The sequence below is a fragment of the Erpetoichthys calabaricus genome, chromosome 12 (assembly GCF_900747795.2).
Source record: "Erpetoichthys calabaricus chromosome 12, fErpCal1.3, whole genome shotgun sequence".
NCBI lineage: Eukaryota > Metazoa > Chordata > Cladistia > Polypteriformes > Polypteridae > Erpetoichthys > Erpetoichthys calabaricus.
The window spans coordinates 17,890,299-17,915,017 of NC_041405.2; the positions used below are offsets into that span (position 1 = coordinate 17,890,299).

General features: G+C 40.1%; 1 protein-coding gene across 2 annotated transcripts; it reads left to right on the forward strand.

Annotated features, from left to right (window-relative positions):
• Nucleotides 1-2,532: 2,532 nt before the first annotated feature.
• On the forward strand, nt 2,533-22,830 carry LOC114662973 (tripartite motif-containing protein 65-like). 2 transcript variants are annotated; one of them, XM_028816722.2, is made up of 8 exons: nt 2,533-3,097; nt 5,560-5,655; nt 9,481-9,714; nt 9,824-9,983; nt 11,954-12,103; nt 15,125-15,244; nt 19,980-20,183; nt 22,474-22,830. In XM_028816722.2, exons 1-8 carry the CDS (start codon nt 2,591-2,593, stop codon nt 22,680-22,682), a joined length of 1,680 nt encoding a protein of 559 aa, XP_028672555.2. In that variant the 5' UTR covers nt 2,533-2,590; the 3' UTR covers nt 22,683-22,830. The 2 variants fall into 2 exon arrangements, with proteins under 2 accessions (XP_028672555.2, XP_028672556.2); XM_028816723.2 differs by lacking the exon at nt 15,125-15,244.
• The last annotated feature ends 1,889 nt before the right edge of the window (nt 22,831-24,719 follow it).

Sequence of the window (24,719 nt, forward strand, 5' to 3'; positions counted from 1 at the left end):
AGAGTCAATCATTATTCTTTATCTAAATCTTATAAGAGGCAACAGCATATCTTATTAGCAAGTGTTGCAAAGAAAAGAGCGTCCTCAGCGCTCTATTTATGCAATTCATTGATTAGATCGCTACTCAAAAAATGAATTCATTACATAATCAGAAAAATTCTAACATGATTGGTCACACCCAGGGTGACACAGTGGCACAGTGGGTAGCGCTGCTGCCTCACACTTAGGAGACCTGGGTTTGCTTACCAGGTCCTCCCTGCGTGAAGTTTGCATGTTCTCCCTGTGTCTGCATGGGTTTCCTCCCACAGACTAAAGACATGCAGGTTAGGTGTATTGGTGATTCTAAATTGTCCCTAGTGTGTGCTGGGTGTGTGAGTGTGCACCCTGCGGTGGGCTGGTGCCCTGCCCGGGGTTTGTTTCCTACTTTGCGCCCTGTGTTGGCTGGGATTGGCTCCAGCAGACCCCCTTGACCTTGTAGTTTGGATATAGCGGGTAGGATAATGGATGGATGGTTACACCCAGTTGCTCATGGCACATGACAAACATCGATACCTTAAAAAATCACAATTAACCCTGTCCACTAGGATGATTTGGGAGTGTGCGACTTCCCATGAGAAAAAGTACAGTTCATGTAAAAGGAAACACGTTCACTTTATGTTCTGAACCATATGTTTCGTAAGTTTTCCATCAACAGAAACATAACAACAGAACAATGATTATACCTTAAAATGTAACATTTTCCTTTTAAGCATTATATACGAAATAACTAAAAATGCATTTATCACAATGCTTAATAAAATAACAGCTTCAGCCTTTAAGCATAAGCTCAGAAGGACATGAGACTCAGTGCATGCTGGGTGCACATTGGACCAGGGTTCAGATTCAACTCTTACATATGCTTGACAACAGGTAAGGCCAAAAGAGTAACGGTTGTGTAGAAGAAGAATGTTCTCCTCAGCACCATGTATTTTGTGTGTTTAGTAAATTAGAATTTTTATAATAACTATTTTGTAACTTGCCAGTGTGAGAAGCTTGGCTTATGAACTAACAAAAAGATGTTATTCCAGGGTTCAGGAGAAATAGTGTCCACATGAATAAAATCTAAGCTGTTTCTTGTTTTTTTTTCCTCTCTCAGAGTGAATGTTTCAGGGACAAGGTCACAAGGCTGCAGAAAGTACATGTAGTTTATGCAAAGGCATCTCTCCTGTGCTCAGCTTTGAGAACACAGATAATGCTCAGCTCAACAGACATATTGTTTAACTTTACTGTTTTGATAAGGATGTTCTTTCTGTCTTATTAATCATGAAATGCTGAACTATAAAAACCCCTCCTAATTTTTTTTCGGTGTTCAAATTGAGCTTTGCGGCAATAAGTTATGCTCTTTTTTGAATCTCTACTTACTGTGACTCCGAATGAATAAAAAAGAGAATTGAGAAAATATTATCTGCCTGTTGTCAGTGTGCCTTTTTTGTCCACAGTTGCCACAAACCTGCAATTAGGAGGCAGTCAACAAACCCTAAGGTGAGTTAAATATTGCGAGACAGTGGGATGATTTATGGTACTAACTAACGCCTCTCTCCTTCATCAGACAGAAAGAAGAAAAATAGCCATAATATTTCCGGGTTCCCAAGATGGCCGCTGATCGTCACTTCAGCATCTGGCTCCTTCTGACGACGTCACTTCCGGCTCCAACACGATTACTTCACTTCTGGTCTTACGTCACTTCTGACTTCCTCAGATGACGTCACTTCCATCTACCCATTTCGATGTCACCTTCTGCCACATCACTTCCACCAGCCATTTTTGTGTACCTCTGTATCATGTACTGTAAAGTATTTTGATCAACGTTATTTTGCCTTTTCGCATTTCTTTGTCCATTGGACATTATACGGTGACAGTCCCCAACTCTTTTTTGTTGTGGAATTCCTTTTTAATTCCATCACACGGTTTTCTTTAAGGCTTGTCTACATGAACAGGTCTCTCAGACAATGTAACAGAAAGTCGAGTAAAGAAGACGTGCTGTTACTGCTTTGTTGTCAGGAGTGATGTTCTACAGTATGCTTTGTGAGTTTTGCAGAGAGTGATGGAGAAGGAGGCAAGTCTCACCCACATATATTGGATACTGGATTCCGTTACAGATTACAGTTTTTCTCAATTACTTCTCCTATACACATAAACTTCTAGATTTGTTTTCCTATTAAGGTTTTTCACAATTAATTCTATACTCTGTTCAATATAGAATTAATTTTTTTCAAAGCTTTTCATAGAGTTCTATTTCCCAACATCAGTCATCAGGTAATCATTATTGTACTAACAATTTTTTTCTTTTGCATTTCTTTTCTCATATTTCACTCCAAGCTACTTGTGTTTCTCCTTCTGTTTTTTTTTCCAGAACTAATGCCTTTAAAATCATAGAAATGTCTCTAATTTGAAAGAATAAAACAGTGTCCTTCCTGTTGTTGCTGACATGTCAGCAGAGCCACAGGCTTCAGGAAGTGGAATACGTTAGAGAGGCGGAGAGTGAAAGTTTCACTTTCACTTTTGTGAAGCTGATGTCTGTCTCTGTGTCACTTCAGCTCCTTTCTTAACAATGGAGGAAACTAAAAAGCCCTCCTCTGAGCTTCACCTGACCTGCTCCTTCTGTTTGAAGAACCTGTCGTCGCCTGTCTCACTCCACTGTGGGCACAACTTCTGCAGGAGCTGCATTGAAGACCACTGGAACAAGAGCACAGTGTACCACTGCTATGACTGCAAGAAGGAATTTGGCACAAGGCCTTCTCTTAGGCAGAATGATTTACTTACCAACCTATTGCAGGAATTCCAGAACAGGGAGCTCAGTTCAGATCAACATGAGATGAAGCAGACAGCTGCACAGGCCGCCGCTGACGCTGACTACAAGAGACCCCTTTACACTTCAAAGAAAGGCAAGCAGAAGAAATCCACCCAAGATCTTCATCACCACATGTGTACTAAGCACCAGAGGCCTGTGGAATTTTTCTGCCGAACTGATCAGATGTGCATCTGCTTTGAGTGTACAGAGAATGAACACCAGAGACACGATAAGGTGACCGTGGACAGAGGAAGAGATGAACTGCAGGTAAGAAAGTGAGTGGTCTGTGAAGCATGCTGGGCTTGTGAAGGGGAGATTCTCAGCAAGTAATTTTTAGAATTACAGAATGTCCTACTTGGGAGTTATAAAAGTCATGTATTGTCCCAGTGTTACTGAGATGGACTCAAACTCCCTGAGCCCCTAACTGAATTAGGTAGATTTGCAGAATTAATGGATGCAGATTTAGAAACACACTCTGCCAAGAAGTAGTAGAAGGTACTAATAAACACTTGTTATTTATTACTTATAATGTGGCAAAGTCAAAAAGGTGGATGTGGCATATTTGTTATGTGCTGGCAAAGTAGAACATGTAAGCTAGAAAGAGAAACCACTTAAAAAGAATTATTTTCTTATTCAAGAAGGTGGTGCAGTCATCCTCTAATCAATTCCATACCCAGTTGCTGTCAGTGTAAAGTTTGCACGTTCTTTGCATGTCTGATTGGGTTTTTCTTTAAATACCCAAAGGTCAGAGGTGATTCAAAGGACTTTGGGGACCCCAGACAAAAAACTCTGTTGGGCACTCCAACTGACCTTTCCCCCCTGAGTCTCAACACAGTAAAATGGATTATTTTTCTGCAAAGTGTTATCATTCCAGTCAGTCATTTTCTAACCCGCTTAGTCCCTAACAGGGTGGCAAGGGGTGCTGGAGCACCAGCATAAGGCACAAGGCAGGAACAAACTCTGCACCAGGTGCCAGTCCATCACAGGGCAAACACACACACATACAAACCACACACCAATCCACCTAACTTGCATGTCAGTGGCCTGTGGGAGGAAATCAGTGCACCCTGAGGAAACCCACTAAGACACGGGGAGAACATGAAAACTCGGGACACAAATCAACAGGGAGGACTTAATAAACACAATTTTTTAATTATTTTAACTTTGTTAAAAACAGATTATTTAAAATATGGAAATAAATATGCCAATTGTAAAGAAACAGAAAAGCAATAATAGAATAAAGTATGTTTTAAAAATCCAAATAAACGAAAAAATTTAAATAAAATGAAAAAAAATTGTAACATGCACATGGTAATAAAAAATAAATACAAATTGCAGAATGTAACAAGGGTTGGCACAGTGATAGCACTGCTGCCTTGCAGTAAGGAGACCAGGGTTCATGTCCTGGGTTTGTATGTTCTCCCCGTGTCTGCTTGGATTTCCTCCTGGTGTTCTGGTTTCCTCCCACTAGTGTTTTACCACATAGTAGATTATTATATTACTAGTCATTTAGCCCGTTACAATAACGGGCGCTAGAACAGTAGTGTATGAACATTAGTAGGAACAGTCTATATAAAATGGCAAGGGACTTTGACCTCATTCTTTTTGTTGGTCGTATTTTTCTTTCTTTCAGCCTTTCTTTTGTTGATGTTTACTTGCTGAGCTGACCGTTCTTCGTGGGCTGCCGCCGTGTATTGTGTGTCTTTAATTTTCTGTGACAGTAATACTGTCTTGTACGTCCGCTGGCTTGTACGTCCGTAATATACCTTTAATTTTCTCTGGCGGTAATACAGGCGTGCGCGTCGATAATATGCCTTTAATCTCCTCTGACAGTAATACTGGCTTGTATGTGGCTGTAATATGAGTTACTGTGTTATGTACCTTTAATTTCCTCTCGCAGTAATACTGGTTTGTATTTCCGTAAAACGCTTGTAACTTTCTCTGACAGTAATATCGCGCATTGCACCGTGCCCCGCGCATGCGCACTTCCCCAGAAGACACACACACACGGACACCTGGACGCACACAGGGATTTTATTAAAGAGGATTGTACATTATAAGATTCTGCATAATATACTTTAAAATTTTAGATAAAAAATACTATTACAGACAGGAAGACATTTAAATTAAAATTAGCGAAAGCTCTGAAGAAAGGCCAGGTGAACGCCAAGAGAATGTGCAAACTCATCCTACTGTCATCTCCAATAAGATGCTGCAGATGTTCTATCAGACAGTTGTGGCGAGCGCCCTCTTCTACGCGGTGGTGCGCTGAGGAGGCAACATAAAGAAAAGGGATGCCTCACGCCTGGACAAACTGGTGAGGAAGGCAGGCTCTATTGTAGGCATGGAGCTGGACAGTTTGACATCTGTGGCAGAGCGACGGGTGCTGAGTAGACTCCTGTCAATCATTGGGAATCCACTGCATCCACTGAACAGGATCATCTCCAGACAGAGGAGCAGCTTCAGCGACAGACTGCTGTCACCGTCCTGCTCCACTGACAGACTGAGGAGATCGTTCCTCTCCCACACTATGCGACTCTTCAATTCCATCCGGGGGGGTAAACGTTAACATCATACAAAGTTATTGTCTGTCTGTATACCTGCATTGTTATTACTCTTTAATTTAATATTGTTTCTGTAGCCATGTATTTGAAATTTACAAGTTTGTTTCCTGTGTACATGGATGTTCATGTTTGCCTGTTAAACACATTATCTGTTTACCCACACAGCCCCTGGTGGAAAACACATTCCAGAAAATTGAAGAAATGGTGCAGGAGAAAGAGAAGAGAGTGGCCAAGATGAAGGAAAACATAACAGATATGAAAGTAAGTTTTCTTTTTTCCCTAAGAGACACAAAGTAAGAGCAGATGAATGCATTCTTCTTACATTCTAATCTGGTAAGAAAAAAAATGAATCATCAAAATAGTTGGTGCATTCGGCTGTAATATAGAAGAAGATGATGACATTGCATTTATGTCCTGCTTTTCAAGACACTCAACACGATTTTACATAGGGAGTGGGGAGCCACTTCAACCACCACCACCGTTCAGAGCCCACCTGCATGATATGGCGGCAGCCATTTTGTGTCACTGTGGTCACCACACATTAGTTACTACAGTAGGTGGTGAAGGGGTCAGAAAGATAGTTACACAATTACAGATGGGGGATGATTAGAGGGCAGAATGACCGGGCTGTGATGAGCAATTTAGCCAGGACATTGGGATACACCCTACTCTTTACAAAAGATGACCACAGAGAGTCAGAACTTCACTTTTATGTGCCATCCGAAACAATAGTACAGGGAAAGAGCATAAAACATATTGAATATGGATACAGAGATAGAAAAGGCACACACTAAAGTTCTAGAAGCCTACTCACTATGATCGATTCTTGGTGGTAATGGAGTTTTTCACATTAAAATTGTCTTACATATGATCTGGCACTCACTCCAGACCACTTTTCTTCTTTAAAAGGTAGCACACTAAGCATCACACCACCTTAACCACCTGTGTGATGCTGTTTTTCCTTTGATAGGTCACACTCTAGTATTTCTTGCCACGTGAGCTCCCACTCAGCAAGGCCAAATGTTTAATGGGAGAACGCTGACTTATGGTGACAAGTGCCATACTAAGCTGTCTATAAAATAAAAATATAAACAAGCAGCAATGTTTTTCACTCTACATTTACATGTACTTATTTAGCAGATGTTTCTACTCAAAGTGACTTACAAAAGATGTCAATATACTCAAGTAAACATATCTCTGGGGCCTGTTTGGGAACAAGAGTTACAGGACAAGGTCACAAAACTAATCCTCAAAAATGAAGCACTCTGAAGAAAATACATGCTGGTTACAAAACCTAACAGCTAATATCAGACAAAAGTTCACAAAACAAAAGAGTCTTCAGACACAATGAGATAGTTTCAATTCCCAATGAAGGTTGGCAACTCATTCCACCAGCCAGGCTAGCTATGAAGAGAGTCTGGACTGAGATTTGATACCACGCAGAGGTTGCATCATCAGAAACTATTCAACAGCAAATCAGAGTGGGTGAGAAATAACACAGGACCTCAAAAGTGTCCTCATATATATGGGTGCTGACCCATTGACGTCTCTGTAGGCAAGCACCAAAGATTTGACCTTAATTTGTGCTGCTAAACGAAGCCAGTGTAGTGTGCCTGCCTTTGCTGATTTAACACCAGACATTCTGGTCTGGCCAGGGAGCAGTGCAGCTTTGTGGTTAAGGACTATGATTGTTAAATACCAAATTACCAGTTTAATCACTACAGTTTAGTAAAGTTCCAGTTGTGGATAAATGGACAAAACTGTACGGCACCTGTACACACCTTGCTTGGTGTCTTAGTATGAAATTGTTAAATAAATTAAAGGCTGTTGTTAATTCAGTGCCATAGGACTGGGTCAGATAGCTCAGTCCATTAAAATGGGAAGCTACGCATATACTGGACACTCAGTAATAAAATGCGGACTAAACAAGACCAGGGTTTGGGGCTACTAGGGACACTCGTGTGGACTCGAGGGGGTGCTCCAGCTCCCCAAATCCAATACAGACAGACACCAGACAAAAGTTTAAAATATATCTACAGTGGCTTGGTAGCACATGCCAGTAGTCCTTCCAGAAGAGAGCTGCAGTAGTTAAGTCCAAAGTTTGAGCTAGGAGTTGTGTTTTATATTCTGTCTGATCTTGTGGATATTGTATGAAGAGAATCTGTAAGGTCAAGAGACCATAGAATCATGGTCCCTGAAGGACAGCTGGTCATCGATGACTGTCCACTTGGCAGCTGTTAGCAATAATGAGCTGGGGTGAACAAAGATAAGGGTGCTGAATAGGTGGATAAGCTGGGATAACAAGAAAGTACGCCTTTGCCAGGCTGAGCTGAAGATGGTTTTCTTTCATCCAGGCTGCAATATCAGTGATATATGAAGAGACTGTTTTTAATATCAGGTGATCCTCTGGAGGGAATGATAGGTACAGTTGCGTATTATCAGTATAGTATTAACAGGAAAGAACATTGGAAGAGGATGATAAGGCTTAGCGAGGAGCTGTATAAAGAGAAGAGGATTCCTTGGGGCAACCCTGTGCTTGCCTAATTCACCCTTAACATCTCTCCATGCCAGGACACGTGGTAGGATCTGCCCAAGAGGTAGGACTCAAGGTTTGACTTTACTTTAGCAACGGCTTGCTTATTGTATAGTAAAGGGGTCTTTTTATACCAACATGCCTGCAAATATTTGTTAAATGAAACAATTTTGACTTCGAAATCTTTGAGTTTATGACTGGTTAGTCTTAAAGGTCCTCATGCTCATTAGTTTTTCTTTTGTTTTTACTGTTCTCTTTGTTTCTGACCATGTTAGCCTGTTATTTAGTTATTTTTGTGGTAGCACTGCTGCCTCGCAGTAAGGAGACCTGGGTTCGCTTCCTGGGTCCTCCCTGCGTGGAGTTTGCATGTTCTCCCCGTGTCTGTGTGGGTTTCCTCCGGGTGCTCCGGTTTCCTCCCACAGTCCAAAGACATGCAGGTTAGGTGCATTGGCGATCCTAAATTGTCCCTAGTGTGTGCTTGGTATGTGGGTGTGTGTGTGTGTTGGTGCCCTGGCCCGGATTTGTTCCTGCCTTGTGCTCTGTGTTGGCTGGGATTGACTCCAGCAGACCCCCGTGACCATGTGTTCGCATATAGCGGGTTGGATAATGACTGACTGACTTTGTGTAGTTTTATTTGAGAATCACTTACTACTGGTCTGCTCTCATTATGGCCTGTAGAGGGCATCTCAGAGCCCCAAACCTCAGGAGCAGCTTCACTGGTACCAGTTTTGGTTTCAGATGACCTTTTATTTGAAATGTCTCTACAGGTTCTCTTCCAAAATAAGCACAAATCTTTCCATTGTTCCTTGTTCCAGGCAAGCTCCGCCCACCTCCACTTGACTCAAACTTCCTGAGTAAGGTGGAGCAGCCATTTTTATGCTGGACCTGGGAATACTTCTCGTGCCAGAATATTGCACCCAAGATGCACTTCTGGGCCAGGAGGAATAATAATAAAACAAAGGAGTCCTTTGCCGGTAGTACCTTCAGGAACTCCCCCAAGGAACATAATGCGGCTACCCTCCTGAATTTCAGTTCCCATGTAGTCTTGTGCAAATCACAGTCAAGCCAGAGGAGCACTGCCACCTAGCATTCTTGGGGACCAGTCACTATCAAGAGTCAGCCCCCCATGTGCATCTGTAATTCCTGCCTCCCAACTGAGGAAGGGCAGAAACACCCATCCTGGTTGGGATGCTGATCCATCCCAGATGCCTATCCATAATTGCAGTATCCTGACTGGGTAAACCAACACATCTTCCATCACGGCCAGAGTGCCAATCCATCTGTGTCCATCACATCATCCATATATCAACTGTTTTGATGTTGTTCACCTGCTGTTGTTATTTGAGCTGGTGTCTTACTCAGGTCCAATTTTCTATCACAATATATACGTAAATCCTTCAGTGAAAATACAGACTGCTGTGACAGGAGGAAGCCATATACTGATGTATAAAAACATGACCTTTTCCTAACGTTATGTCCATGTTTCTTAGTAGTCTTTGATGTTTTGTGTGCTGCTTCATGATACAATAAAATTTCTTTGCTCTTCTAATTAGACCTCTTTAAAAAGAGAATCGGAGGACTATCAAAATACCTTATCATCTCTACTTCAATGCATTGAGAGGCTAAGGCACCAGGTGTCGGAGGAGTTTAGAAGCCATGAACAGAAGGAAGTGAACAAAGCTGAAGAGTACATAAAGCAAGTAGAGCAGGAGATCAAAGATCTAAGGCAGAGAGAAGATGAGCTGGACGAGCTTTCAAAAACAGAGGACCACATCCTCTTCCTCGAGGTAACTTTACTACTTCTGGGAAAATCCAAAGGTCAAAAAGATGGCCATTCTACATTTTCCCCCATTTGAGTTTCTCTGAAATATCTTAACTTCTGCTTTGCTTTTGTAGAAATTCCCATCTTTCCATATTCCTACTGTGGTTGGAGATACACCTGACATAAATGACAAAGGAGGCTTATTTTCACAGAATAAAGAAAAAGAGTTGCTTTTGTTGGAAAAGCATATTCAGAAGATTAGCAGCTGGGATATTGTGAAAACCAAAAAGAAGGGTGAGCAGTTTCTGTTCATTTATATTCAAATTCGGAAAAAGAACAGTATCATTAAACACCGAGGTCTAAAGAGGAATGGAATGCTCCCATTATCCTCACATTTAGTTCTCAGGTAAACAATATGAGTAGAACTGAATTCAGAGTGTGGTCATCAAAGGTAATGACGGGTCAAAAACCATGATAAATGTTGGGGTGCCTACCCAGCTTTCCCCGTTTACTTGAAAACTGCAAATGAAATGGCGCTCGATGGTGCCATACCGTCCTCTGGCATTCTAACAAACAAGTGACTGCTTACTAAAGCTTCTGTAATAGCTGTGTTCTGGGCTGGAAGGAACTCTGTCTCTCCTGCTGTCAAGTCAACGTATGACACCTTCTTCAAAGCTGTCTAGAATTTTATAGTCCTGGGACCAGAAGGGGCGGAGTCAATTGCCTTCACTGGGTAGTTTCTTGGCCCTGTAGAGGGAAAGGAAGATGTCACAGTTATAGGCAGAACACCCGCGCTGGTATATTACATACCAGGGAGGAACCCACATGGTGACCCTCTCACGTGCATGAGTGACAACAACAAAACGTAATATTTTGCTTCACAAAAAAATTGCTGAAACAAATGGTGTTTCACCACAAGTGAAATCCATTCTATTAACACATATTATTTCATTTTATCTGTAAATATTCAGTCTAGGTTTAAAATAATGGCAAAATTTGTTCAGGTGCAGAACGTGGAAAGGAGGGTCCTGCTACTGAGTATTTACCTTCAGAGGCCAATCTGCACCGCTAAAAAAGTATATTCCTGGGTATGTGACTAATGGCGTGCCTCTGGAAAAAAATCTAGTTTGGATAGGTTGCGAAGTCAAGGAAAGAGAGCAGAGATGCCCCGAAATGAGTGGTGTGATGTGAATCTGGCAATGTGTATGAGGCAGATGAGAGTGCAAGGAAGGAACAGTGGAAAATCAGGGTGGTGTGAAGGCAAACCAAAGAGATATAACACTTTATGACAAATATTTATGCTTTCCACCATAAGATACTTTAAGCCCACCCAAAACATTACTTTAGTGAGTTGTGAATTTCATTATTACAAAACTAATTTTTGGGGTAATTTTGTAAAACTCTGCTGTTTTGCTCATCACTACTCACGTTGCTCTGTAATGTTTCTAAATCAATTTTTTCCAATATCACTATTTCTAAAGCATGAAACTATCATTTTTGAAACTGCAGAAGGTTTTGAGAAAAAACAGACTGCTGGGAAATGTGGTGGCTGAGAAATGTTGATATAGATCTAACAATAAGTGCACATGTTTATTCTGAAAGCATTTCATATGCTTTCTTTAGTGGAGAATATCATGATGGAATTAATGAACGGGCACTTCTGTCATTGGGGGTGGCAGGGTGGCAAAGTGGTAGCACTGCTACCTTGTAGTAAGCTGACAAGGGTTTGCATCTTGGGTCCTCCCTGCATGGAGTTGCATGTTCTTCCTGTGTCTGTGTGGGTTTCCTCCTGCAGTCCAAAGACATTAAGTTTATGTGGATTGGCAATAGTAGATTGGCTCTAGTGTGTGGTTGGGAAGTGTGTGTGTGTGTGTTTACCCTGCGATGGATTGGCACCCTGTCCTGAGTTTGTTCCTGTCCTGTGATAGCTGAGATAGGTTTCAGCACCCCTGCAACAATGCTCAGAACAAAGTGGGATGGAAAATGACCGACTAACATTATTGGTGTGCTTTGAAGTTGTGGTATGCTTATGATAAGGAAAATAAAATTAATTTGCTCAAAATGCATACGTTATGATAGAGCAATTGACAAGGATTCACCAGACATCTTGATAACAGATGATGACTCTGAAGGGTTAAAATGCTATTAATTTAAGAGGCCTCAAATCCTCACTTAGCATAACTTTAGTCAGACTGCAATGGTTGCGTGCTTCTCCTAACATGTTTCTAAACTGACTTTATTTTCTTCTTTCTTAATACTTTCAGAAACATGCCATGTTTCACTGCAAACAGACCAAGAGAACAAAGATCTCAAAGCTTCTGGAAGTTCTGAGGCAGGGCCACAGCATGCTAACGTGGTGCCTTATGGTAAAACGGACACCAAAAACCTGGGGAAACGTGCCATTGACAGAACAGGTTTGTCTCCAAAATGTTTGTTATGAACTATTAAATGAGCAGAAGTCAATATCTGTAGATTCCATGGGAAGGAGTTTACATACATTAGAGTTTGGCCTGGACAAAATAAGATGGCTTGTTGTTTTCAGTTACTGAAGGTGAGTATAAGGACATAAAAGCTAAAATAATCAACCCTTTGCTAAATGGAAAATTTGGTATTGTCCCACATTGCAGAGAGCATTTCCCACAAATTCATTATCTCAGATACGTTAAAGACAATATTTATATGTCATTCTTATGGTACTCTTGATTTTTCCCATGGTTCAGTTATTTAATTATTTTTTTACCCCTGATTTGGTTTTCATACACTTGATGTCAGACATGTAGTTGTATCACTGGTTGTCAGGCAAGGAGAAATCATAGCTGGGTGCAGATGCACATACTGTACATCAATGCCTGAAATTACTTACTACCTTGTTAGAGTATGGAAGGAACAGGCTGGTTTCCTGTTCCTCTTCCTATTCCCTTCCTGTTGTATCTTGCCTAGTTCTTGATTTTGAGTCAACAGCTAAATTGTGTAGCGAGATGAAATAAGAGTGCAGGAGAAAGTTAGTTGCTTGGGGTGCCAACCGGGCAAAAAAATTAATTAATTTGAACTGAAACAGAAAATAAATGAAAAATATGCAGTTCAATGCATCTCTTATCAATAAGGCAATACTCTCTCTGGGACTTCACCAGCTTGTTTCTGGCATGCATGAGCACAGTCAACATTTAAATGAGACACCATCCTCTGGGTTTGTTCTCCTTTTATATTGTGCAGACCATCCAAGCCTAAACAGGTATCAAGTCCAAGTTCAAGGTGTGGCCTTTCAGGGACTGACCTGGAACAGACACGCGAAAGCACAGATCTCACTGCAGTCTCCAGTAGAGTGTGAGAGTGGGAGCGAATGTGCAAGTGATGCAGGTCACGACAGCTCGCTGATTCCAGAAGAACCATTGAAACTGGAATTGTCCTTGCCTTCCACGTTTTTATCTACTCCTCGTGAGCCAGAAGCATCAGTTGTATCAGGGCTTATCACTTCACCTGCGGAGCATGAAGGCCGAAGCAATCTGTCCGAACTGAAGGTAACAATCAGTGCAATGGCCAAGGCCACCACGACTGCTGCTCAAGACATAAAGGAGCTCAAGAAAGATATAAAGAAAGAAATAAACGATATGCTCAGAACAAACGAGAAGACAAACGAGAAGCTGTGGCAGAATATTAAAGTCCTGGAGGTGTGTGTACATAATCGCTTTGAAGAAGCCTTTAAAGGTGTGCTAGAAAAAATTGAGGAAAAAAATCAAGAAAATGCTTTTAAGTTTGAGAAAAAATTGAGAGCACTTGACGATAAGTTGGAAGACGTTAAGTAAACATTCACAACTCAAATTGAAACAGACTAACATCTGGCATCTGCCGCAGACGGAAAGCAACGGTTGCAAATTCCGAATGCAAAAAACTAGGAGATAGACTAGCTGCACTGGAAGATGGATGCAGAAGGAATAATATTAGAATCGAAGGAATCCCAGAGAATCGTGAAAATCCAAATCCAGTGAAATTCATAGCTGAGCTATTCTCCAAAATGATTGGAGAGGACTGTAAGTCAGATACGGAGATAGCAGCAGCTTACCGCATACGGAGATCAAATACTTTTAAACCTAGGAGTTTTACTGTGCGCTTCGAGAAATTGCAATTTAAATTACATGTAATGTCACTTCTCAGACAGAAACAAGAGATTATATTTGAAGATGACCACATTCATATTTTCCTGGATTTCTCACTCTCAATGGCTGCTAAACATGCCACTTTTTACAACAATAAACAGCGCTTACGGAAAGCCAAGATTAGATACAGCCTCCTGTACCCTGCCAGACTGAAAGTGGATATCCAAGGGAAGCATTTTATCTATACCTCTATGGAGGAAGCAGAAAAAGAGTTAAGAAAACTGATCGTGTCACTTTTTGAAATACGATCGTAAGTCGTATCCTGTCATGGCATGGCAAGAGAAGATCTCGCCAGATGCTTGATCTGCTTGCAATGATACTGGTACTGTAATTATAAATCCTTTTCCCTTCTCAGCCACTTTCTGTTTACACTTTAGTTATAATTCAAACTATTATTGTATTACGGTCTATTATGCTTATCCAGGGCCATTTTAAAACACCATTCCCTGGGTTTACTATTTTACTATCTCAAGATTGTTGAAGATTATATTTTATGCTTTTAGTAATTGGACTGTATTGGCAATAGATATCTCAATTTTAATCCTCATACTCCACTGCTGGGGGGCTTGTTTTGATTTGGATGTGCTTTGTCTTTAGGTATGTCAGAGGACTGGGACATTGGGATACACCATGTTCTTTACAAAGGATGTCCAGGGTTCTTTAATGACCACATAGAGTTAAGACGTTAGTTTTTATGTTTCATGCAAAGGACGGTGCCATTTTTACAGCACATCACTGGGGCACTGAAATCTAAACACAGACCACAGTTTAAACGCCCCCTGCTGACCTCACCCACACCTCCTCCAGCAGTAACCCAAGCTTTTCCTAGGTGGTCTCCCATCCAAGTACTGGCCGGGCCTGAACATGCTTAGCTGCAGGTGGATGTCCTCATCTGAAGTGCATGTGGTATTGGCCGCTGATCATATTTATTGAGTTATTTCTTGACTAATTATTGGAGCACTGCACTTCTGAACACTTTGTTTAGTTTTAGATAAGAGCACTTCAGCACTTTGCACCAATCCCTTGCTGAGTGTTCGTCCTCACTTGTTTGGCTCATCCCCAGGTAAATTATCAGCCATTCTGGGTTCAATATTCTCCTGGAAGGAACTAGGGATAGTGCAGCTGACCCAGAGCGTAACAAATACATGAAGATCCCATTAACTAAACATTATGAATTTCCTTCAGTTCCCGGTCAATCTGTCCAATTAATATAAACAGACTGAGTTTGAATACTTGCTTTTTTCTTGACTGATTGTAATTTCTCCTCTGCAACCCATCTAGAGACTTCTACTCCTGAAGTAAAGAGGATGAGGAAGGAGGAGGAAGAGGCACATTCATCTGGTATCCCTCTCTGGGACTGGTTTTCCAAAAAGTCTTCTCCAGTTCTGGGCAAAGATAAAGGTCTGTCTGGGTCTCAATTTTTACTAAGAAGTGCAACAGGCATAACATTTAAATGATGCAGACGAAAAGACGGCATTCATATTTCTCACATGGACACAAAGAGAGCTCTCTGCAATCATCAAGTGGTTGTGTGATTTAAGAAGAGCAATCCTAAAATGCACATCCTCTATATCAGGGGTAGGCAACGTTGGTCCTGGAGAGCCGCAGTGGCTGCAGATTTTTGTTCCAACCCAGTTTCTTAATGAGCAATCAATTATTGCTGATGAAGCACTTATTTCTTAGGTGATAGTCTGATGTTTCATTTTAGTGGTCTCACTTGTTAAGTTTCCCCTCCCTTAATTGCTTATTTCAATCTTAAACAGCTGCATTCAGTGTGTTAATGGTTCCTTATTAGCAATAAGATGTAAATGTCAAAGCGGCCAGCAGTTATCCATCTTGCTTGTTTCCATTTACATCTGTGTGTGTTCATCGTGCACTATTTGATTTAATAAAACACTTAATAGAAAATGTCTCGATGCATGCTCAATAATCCAGGTAAGGAAATTCTATAAAGTTGATTCAGTTCATCTGGACATAGTTCTTTTCCAGGGAGATACGTTACATCACTCATCCAAGTCCTCAGTCTCAGTTGACTGCAGGTTTCTCCAACCTTATAAACAGTACCTTTGCACAATGATCGAAACTAGCACCATTGACTAACAATGGGCCGCGTGATCAATGATATGCAAATTGTCCATTGATCAATGGCCATGAGTACCATTCACAGAGAGTTGGGTAATGGCTGCAATCACAGCATTGTAAGATGATGAAAGATGTACCCTTAGGCCAAACAAACCAAACAACCACTGGCGAAGCGGATGGCACAACACAGAAGAGCTACCTCGTCAGGCAAGAACTCTGCAGTCTATTTACACCTACAGGACAGTGGTCACTCTTTCAGTGATGAAGATGTGCACATCCTGGACAGGGAGGAACGTTGGTTTGAGCGAAGAGTCAAGGAGGCCATTTACGTGAAAAAGGAACGACCATCTCTGAACCGAGGAGGGGGCCTAATTTGTTAGTCAATGGTGCTAGTTTCAGTCATTATGCAAAGGTACTGTTTATAAGGTTGGAGTAACCTGCAGTCAACTGAGACAGAGGAAGCAACTTGGATGAGTGATGAAACGTATCTCCCTGGAAAAGAATTATGTCCAAATGAACTGAATCAACTTTCTAGAACTTAATAAAACAGGCTGAAAATGATCAGTTTTAGACTTCAAATCATTTGGATACCCATGAAAAGGAAAACATTTACAAAATAAGAACCTAACATTGTAGACTAACAAACCATAAAATGAAATAAGGTCTGAGACTGGCAAGGGTTGGTTTCTAATGAAGCAACTGGGTTGGAACAAATACATGCAGCCACTGCGGCCCTCCAGGACTGACTTTGTTTACCTCTGCTCTATATTAATGAATCTCAGCTTTTTTTTTTTTTTTTTTTTTTACTGAAGGCCGCTAAGGCTAAGGGGGCTATACAATAAAACAGGGGTAGGCAAACTTGGTCCTAGAGGGCAGCAGTTGCTGCAGGTTTTCATTCCACACCCAATTGCTTAATTATAAACTAGTCCTTGCCAGCCACAGACCTCATTGAAATGTATGGTTTGTTAGTCTGCAATGTTAGCTTCTTATATCGTAGGTTTTTTTCCTGTCCAGAGATATCATCCAAATGATTTGAAGACTAAAATAATTTTCAGTTACATTTTTGCATTGTGTTTTATTAAACCAAATAGTGCAGGATGAATCCACAGAGTGTAAATGGAGACAAGCTAGATGTCTTTTGCATCTTATTGCTAATAAGGCGCCATTAAAACAGTAAATGCAGCTGTTTATCACTGAAATAAGCAATTAAGGGTGAGGAACCTTAACAAGTGAGACCATGAAAATGAAGAAGAAAAATGTCACTTGAGCAATAATGGCTTCATCAGCAATAATCAACTTCTCATTAAGAAATTGGGTTGGTATAAAAACCTGTAGCCACTGTGGCCTTCCAGGGCTGAGTTTACCTACTCCTGCAAAAAGACACAAAATGTTAAGTTTACACATAAAACAAAGGGTAACATTTACTGATCAATGACACCAATAGTTGTTTAATAATTTATATATATACATATATATATGTATATATATATGTTTATATACAGTATATATATGTGTATATGGGGGGCATGGTGGCGCAGTGGGTAGCGCTGCTGCCTCGCAGTTGGGAGATCTGGGGACCTGGGTTCGCTTCCCGGGTCCTCCCTGCGTGGAGTTTGCATGTTCTCCCCGTGTCTGCGTGGGTTTCCTCCGGGTGCTCTGGTTTCCTCGAACATTCCAAAGACATGCAGGTTAGGTGGATTGGCGATTCTAAATTGGCCCTAGTGTGTGCTTGGTGTGTGGGTGTGTTTGTGTGTGTCCTGCGGTGGGTTGGCACCCTGCCCAGGATTGTTTCCTGCCTTGTGCCCTGTGTTGGCTGGGATTAGCTCCAGCAGACCTGCGTGACCCTGTGTTTGGATTCAGCGGGTTGGAAAATGGATGGATGGATGGATGGATATGTGTATATGTATATGTGTATATGTATATATATATATATATATATATATATATATATATATATATATATATATATATATATATATATATATATATGTGTGTATATATATATATATGTATGTACAGTGCATCCAGAAAGTATTCCCAGCGCATCACTTTTTCCACATTTTGTTATGTTACAGCCTTATTCCAAAATGGATTAAATTCATTTTTTTCCTCAGAATTCTGCACACAACACCCCATAATGACAACGTGAAAAAAGTTTACTTGAGGTTTTTGCAAATTTATTAAAAATAAAAAAACGGAGAAATCCCATGTACATAAGTATTCACAGCCTTTGCTCAATACTTTGTCGATGCACCTTTGGCAGCAATTACAGCCTCAAGTCTTGTTGAATATGATGCCACAAGCTTGGCACACCTATCCTTGGCCAGTTTTGCCCATTCCTCTTTGCAGCACCTCTCAAGCTCCATCAGGTTGGATGGGAAGCGTCGGTGCACAGCCATTTTAAGATCTCTCCAGAGATGTTCAATCAGATTCAAGTCTTGGCTCTGGCTGGGCCACTCAAGGACATTCACAGAGTTGTCCTGAAGCCACTCCTTTGATATCTTGGCTGTGTGCTTAGGGTCGTTGTCCTGCTGAAAGATGAACCGTCGCCCCAGTCTGAGGTCAAGAGCGCTCTGGAGCAGGTTTTCATCCAGGATGTCTCTGTACATTGCTGCAGTCATCTTTCCCTTTATCCTGACTAGTCTCCCAGTTCCTGCCACTGAAAAACATCCCCACAGCATGATGCTGCCACCACCATGCTTCACTGTAGGGATGGTATTGGCCTGGTGATGAACAGTACCTGGTTTCCTCCAAACGTGATGCCTGGCATTCACACCAAAGAGTTCAATCTTTGTCTCATCAGACCAGAAAATTTTCTTTCTCATGGTCTGAGAGTCCTTCAGGTGCCTTTTGGAAAACTCCAGACGGGCTGCCATGTGCCTATTACTAAGGAGTGGCTTCCGTCTGGCCACTCTACCATACAGGCCTGATTGGTGGATTGCTGCAGAGATGGTTGTCCTTCTGGAAGGTTCTCCTCTCTCCACAGAGGACCTCTGGAGCTCTGACAGAGTGACTAAGGCCTTTCTCCCCCGATTTCTCAGTTTAGATGGCCGGCCAGCTCTAGGTAGAGTCCTGGTGGTTTCAAACTTCTTCCACTTACGGATGATGGAGGCCACTGTGCTCACTGGGACCTTCAAAGCAGCAGAACTTTTTCTGTAACCTTCCCCAGATATGTGCCTCGAGACAATCCTGTCTCGGAGGTCTACAGACAATTCCTTTGACTTCATGCTTGGTTTGTGGTCTGACATGAACTGTCAACTGTGGGACCTTATATAGACAGGTGTGTCCCTTTCCAAATCATGTCCAATCAACTGAATTTACCACAGGTGGACTCTAATTCAGCTGCAGAAACATCTCAAGGATGATCAGGGGAAACAGGATGCACCTGAGCTCAATTTTGAGCTTCATGGCAAAGGCTGTGAATACTTATGTACATGTGCTTTCTCAATTTTATTATTTTTAATAAATTTGCAAAAACCTCAAGTAAACTTTTTTCGCGTTGTCATTATGGAGTGTTGTGTGCAGAATTCTGAGGAAAAAAATGAATTTAATCAATTTTGGAATAAGGCTGTAACATAACAAAATGTGGAAAAAGTGATGCGCTGTGAATACTTTCTGGATGCTATGTATGTATGTATGTATGTATGTATGTATGTATGTATGTATGTATGTATATATGTATGTATGTATGTATGTATGTATATATATATATATAAATCAAAAAGAGCACTGAACTAAGAGAACCGCGAACACCTTCTCATAAATAATAAGAGCAACACCTTCTCCCTCAAATCTGTAATTAAAAATACCCTTTATAATTTACTTGAACAGCTTTCTAAATAAAATGATTAAGATCGATTCTTAAATTAGTGGGGTTTCTGATGCAGTCTAAAGGAGATGAATTCTTCATAATCAGGAGTGTGGTGAGCGACGACACAACAAAGTTTTGAGTCCATGAGACGTGTCCAAAAATGTGACTTAATTTAAAGAGAAAATGTGCTCAGATTTTTAAATTTTTTAATGATATCTATTTTGATTGTTGTCACCCTTTTAGTTACTATTGAAGTTGAAGGTTTAGAAAAAACCTTTCAATCAGGGAAGACGTTTATTAAAAATCTCATCAAGAAAATGAACGATTCTGAAATTGATATTTATCAAGGAGTGTTTGACAGTCAGTCCAGCAATCTGGCTCTTCTCTTTTGTCCAGTTGCTTCGAGAATTGGAACAGATATTAATGTGGCACTGAAGAAAATTCCAAGTAAGTGTTGTAAAATCATGAGATTGAAATATGAGCGAGAACGGTCTAACATTTCATGACTGCTTGTTATGGGGGTACAAAAGTCTTGTTCTCCTTGTGTCTTGTTCACAAATCTGATTGCTGGGTTTTCAGGTAGGATGGCTTTGCAATAAAGTGTTAAAATATTAATATATGTATACACACCCTAGTTTTTTTCTTTCTTTCTTATATATTAACATTCCCAATCCCTCCCATAGAGAAGTCAATAGGTACTGCTGTACATTGTGACCACAAGGGGGTGCCAGAGAATACCCAAAACCACAGACACAGTAAAGCGCCACACGTTATTAGGATCAAATAAAGGCTTTTTATTCTCTCCAGGCACTTCTTCTTAATCCTCTCTCCAGTAATAATCCACAAGTATACAATAAACCAACAATAAATCACCAATTCTCCCTCCTTCTCTCCTTCCTGAGTGTTGCCTGCTGCCTCCCGACTCTGACTCGTCCATGTGTGGCAGCAGGCTTCGCTTTATGCCAGATGCTGCATGCCATGCTGCGTCTTCCGGGATGTTCTTCCTGGCCATAACATCCCCCAATAGCACAGTCTATTGGAACGTAGGGCTGCACTTCCGGACTCCATATCCCAAGCACCCATGCTGGCTCCCTTGACTGGGTTCCAATATGAGGACCACTGCCACCTGACATATATAGGGGACAGAACTGCTCACGACTCCCAGCTTCTGTTGGTCCGTCTCTTATTTTGTACCAGCCAGGCACAGAATTATTTTCTTGTTCTACTGGCCAATCCATCCATCAGTTCACTCTGGCTTCCTGTCCGAGTAATAAACCATGCTCCTCTCTGGCCGTGATGCCCATTCTTATCCTACAACATAATACAACTAAATGAAAAAATGTGACAAAAGTATGACTCAAACAGAAAAGATCTAAAATGTATCTGCCTTGCCCCACAGAATGCCTGGACATGTTATTACTTTTTCCAGTGTCAGACAATATATTATATTTTTGCACTTTATTTAGATAAAGAAAGGTGTGTGTAGAGGGAATATTATTTTCACTACCACTAGGTATGTGGTATACCCTCTGGTTATTCATTCCTTTTATATATTTGCAGTCTTACATAAAAATGTTCTGATTCTCAGATTAAAATTATTAAAAACTTTTATGATTAAACTTTTTATCACTTTCTGTTTCTCAATCAGTCTTTAGTTCTTAACACAACAACTTGTGAGTCCTGAGCTTTTATTACTCCTTATTAATTACTAATTACAAATTAGCTGATTGACAGATATTGTTGTTTTTCATTTGTGTTAATAAGTTTCAACTTTGTTATTGATGTATGTGAACAAATCTGTATCCATGATAGTTCTGGATTCAGTGGGTGGTGTCATCCATTCTTGTCTTTTCCCTTGTAGTTTGTACCATGGTGTTGTATTTCTGAGGAAGCCATGATAGATTAGCCATCTAGATCTGTGAAGGGGTTTACTTGTGTTCTGTTTGGTGTGTTGTGTTTATCTCATTTTTTAACATCCATTGAGGCCAAATCTACCTGTGAGGGGGTCAGTCTCTGAATTGCCTTTCTTCCATTTTTATTTTCTTAGAAGACTTTTTTTTTCTTTTCTTCTTAGGGAGTCAAGGCCGGGTGGTTGTTAAAAAAACAGGGCCTGTTAAAGCTCATTGAGGCATCCCTTGTGTGATTTTGGGCTCTACAAGAAACACATTGTTGTTATTCAGCTGTCTAGCGAGGTGTTAGTGAAGGTACATTGAATGACACACTGAAAATCAGATCTGTTTTGATATCAGCAACATTTTCTGATGTTTAGGTTTCCTAGAAGAGCAAGTGTATACTTCTAGCAAGTGTGGTTTAATGTTAGCAGTTTAAAAGCTTTGGCATCAACATTCCAGGAAGTTCATGAAGAACTGTCAAATCTCATGCACAGTAGATTGGCGGTGCATGATCTCTGTCACATCTTTAAGGCACACCACATGCTGCGCTAGTGAGATAAATGAATCTAAAACCCAAATGATCTGTGAAATTTCAGATATTGTTTGTAATTAATATCGAGAAAATAATGATTGCTATTAGAAAACACAGAAGAATACATTTTTCTTAAATATTAAACAACATTTTGACTAAAAATTAATCAATTCTCATTCTCTGTGGTATACATTTAAAAAAACTGTTTCTCTTCAAGTCTCTTCAATGTATTTAAAAATAAATAAAACATTGATTCTTAAAATGTAAAATATTCTTTTTAATATTTAATTTAATTTTTTTTTTTTTTTTGCAGATAATAAGAAGGCCATTCTGGTTGTTATGCATCACACCCCTAACCCTGCTTATATTGTAGCAGAAAGTGCAAGACTTGTGAAGCAGAAAAATGTGGTTGGCACAGTTGACCTCCTTTTCCACGAATCTATCGGCTTACTTGAATGCCAACTCAATGAACAATCCTTAGAAAAAGTTTTCATCTTTTGCAAGGATCACTGTATGAAATAACTCTGTAAGCATTGTCATCAAAGCAGCTCTTTAGAAGTAAATTGATCATACATCATAAACGGGGCATGCAATGGACTCTGGGTGATTGAGTCTGGACTGGAATCCTCCTTCCACAGCGCTTGAATGAGGGGTATCTTGTGTGGAATGTGTGGAGAAAAGAAATGTCATGTGAGATAGATAGATAGATAGATAGATAGATAGATAGATAGATAGATAGATAGATAGATAGATAGATAGATAGATAGATAGATAGATAGATAGATAGATAGATAGATAGATAGATAGATAGATAGATAGATATTTTAGTGTAGTTGGCAGGATTAGATAGATAGATAGATAGATAGATAGATAGATAGATAGATAGATAGATAGATAGATAGATAGATAGATAGATAGATAGATAGATAGATAGATAGATAGATAGATAGATAGATAGATAGATAGATAGATAGATAGATAGATAGATATTTTAGTGTAGTTGGCAGGATTAGATAGATAGATAGATAGATAGATAGATAGATAGATAGATAGATAGATAGATAGATAGATAGATAGATAGATAGATAGATAGATAGATAGATAGATATTTTAGTGTAGTTGGCAGGATTAGATAGATAGATAGATAGATAGATAGATAGATAGATAGATAGATAGATAGATAGATAGATAGATAGATAGATAGATAGATAGATATTTTAGTGTAGTTGGCAGGATTAGATAGATAGATAGATAGATAGATAGATAGATAGATAGATAGATAGATAGATAGATAGATAGATAGATAGATAGATAGATAGATAGATAGATAGATAGATAGATAGATAGATAGATATTTTAGTGTAGTTGGCAGGATTAGATAGATAGATAGATAGATAGATAGATAGATAGATAGATAGATAGATAGATAGATAGATAGATAGATAGATAGATAGATAGATAGATAGATAGATAGATAGATAGATAGATATTTTAGTGTAGTTGGCAGGATTAGATAGATAGATAGATAGATAGATAGATAGATAGATAGATAGATAGATAGATAGATAGATAGATAGATAGATAGATAGATAGATAGATAGATAGATAGATAGATAGATAGATAGATAGATCGATGAAGGGTGATAGATTATATAAGTAACCGTCCACTTTACTGTGACACACCTAAACAGAGTTGGGTGCAAATAATGTTAGTCATCACATACTTTGTTAGACTGAATCTATCCATGAGAAATGGATGCTTGAGTTTTCCATTTCTGGAATTTCCTTTGATCTTATTAAAAGCTACACCATTACCAGAAAGAAATAGTCCAAATAAATCATGAGTGAGGTTATTGAAGAGATGATGAGGATAAAAAACTCTTGAGCTATTCATATTCTCTTTAAAATACAGTAATATAATTGTAAATCTGTGAAGAACTGAGAAAACTGAAAAACTGACTGCCGGAACAAGAGAGATATTAGCAACGGAGCTAATCGAGGGATCTCTTCTTCACTGATATAGGAAAGCCACACTTCCATAGATGAAATGTCAAAACTTGTTCCCTGATTAACAAAAATGGACTTGATGGAAAAGTATCAGAACATGGCCGTACTGCCTTGACTGATACTCCCTTACAATGCAGGTAATGTGCTTCTTTCAGGATTCCATGAGCAACACAAAGTCAGACCAGCGGTACCCAAGGATTTTCCGGAGAGACACAGTACCAAAGGAGTCCAGTCTTCATCTCAGGTCACTGGATAGTGTCCATGTCTCACAACCATCTAACAAAACAAGAAGTACCAGGACTCTAAAGACTTGGACCTTCATCCTTTTGCAGAGATATCGGGAGCACCACACACCCCTTTCCAGGGACCTCATGAGCCCCAGTGCTCTCCCAATCCATCTACTGACTTCATAGGAAAAGTCACCAAAGACATGAATGTCACTCCCAAGGTAAGTAAACTTCTCAACACGGTTGACACTCTCTTCACAGATAGACACACTGCTGACAAATCCCAGAATTAACTGGAAAAAATGCAGAGGTTCTGCCTCCAATC

Excerpts from the sequence above, each read along its gene's own strand:
- LOC114662973 (XM_028816722.2), top strand. The coding sequence starts at position 2,591 with ATGGAGGAAACTAAAAAGCCCTCCTCTGAGCTTCACCTGACCTGCTCC. Across the intron at positions 3,098-5,559 it reads GAGGAAGAGATGAACTGCAG|CCCCTGGTGGAAAACACATT; the intron begins GTAAGAAAGTGA and ends TTACCCACACAG. Across the intron at positions 9,715-9,823 it reads ACCACATCCTCTTCCTCGAG|AAATTCCCATCTTTCCATAT; the intron begins GTAACTTTACTA and ends TTGCTTTTGTAG.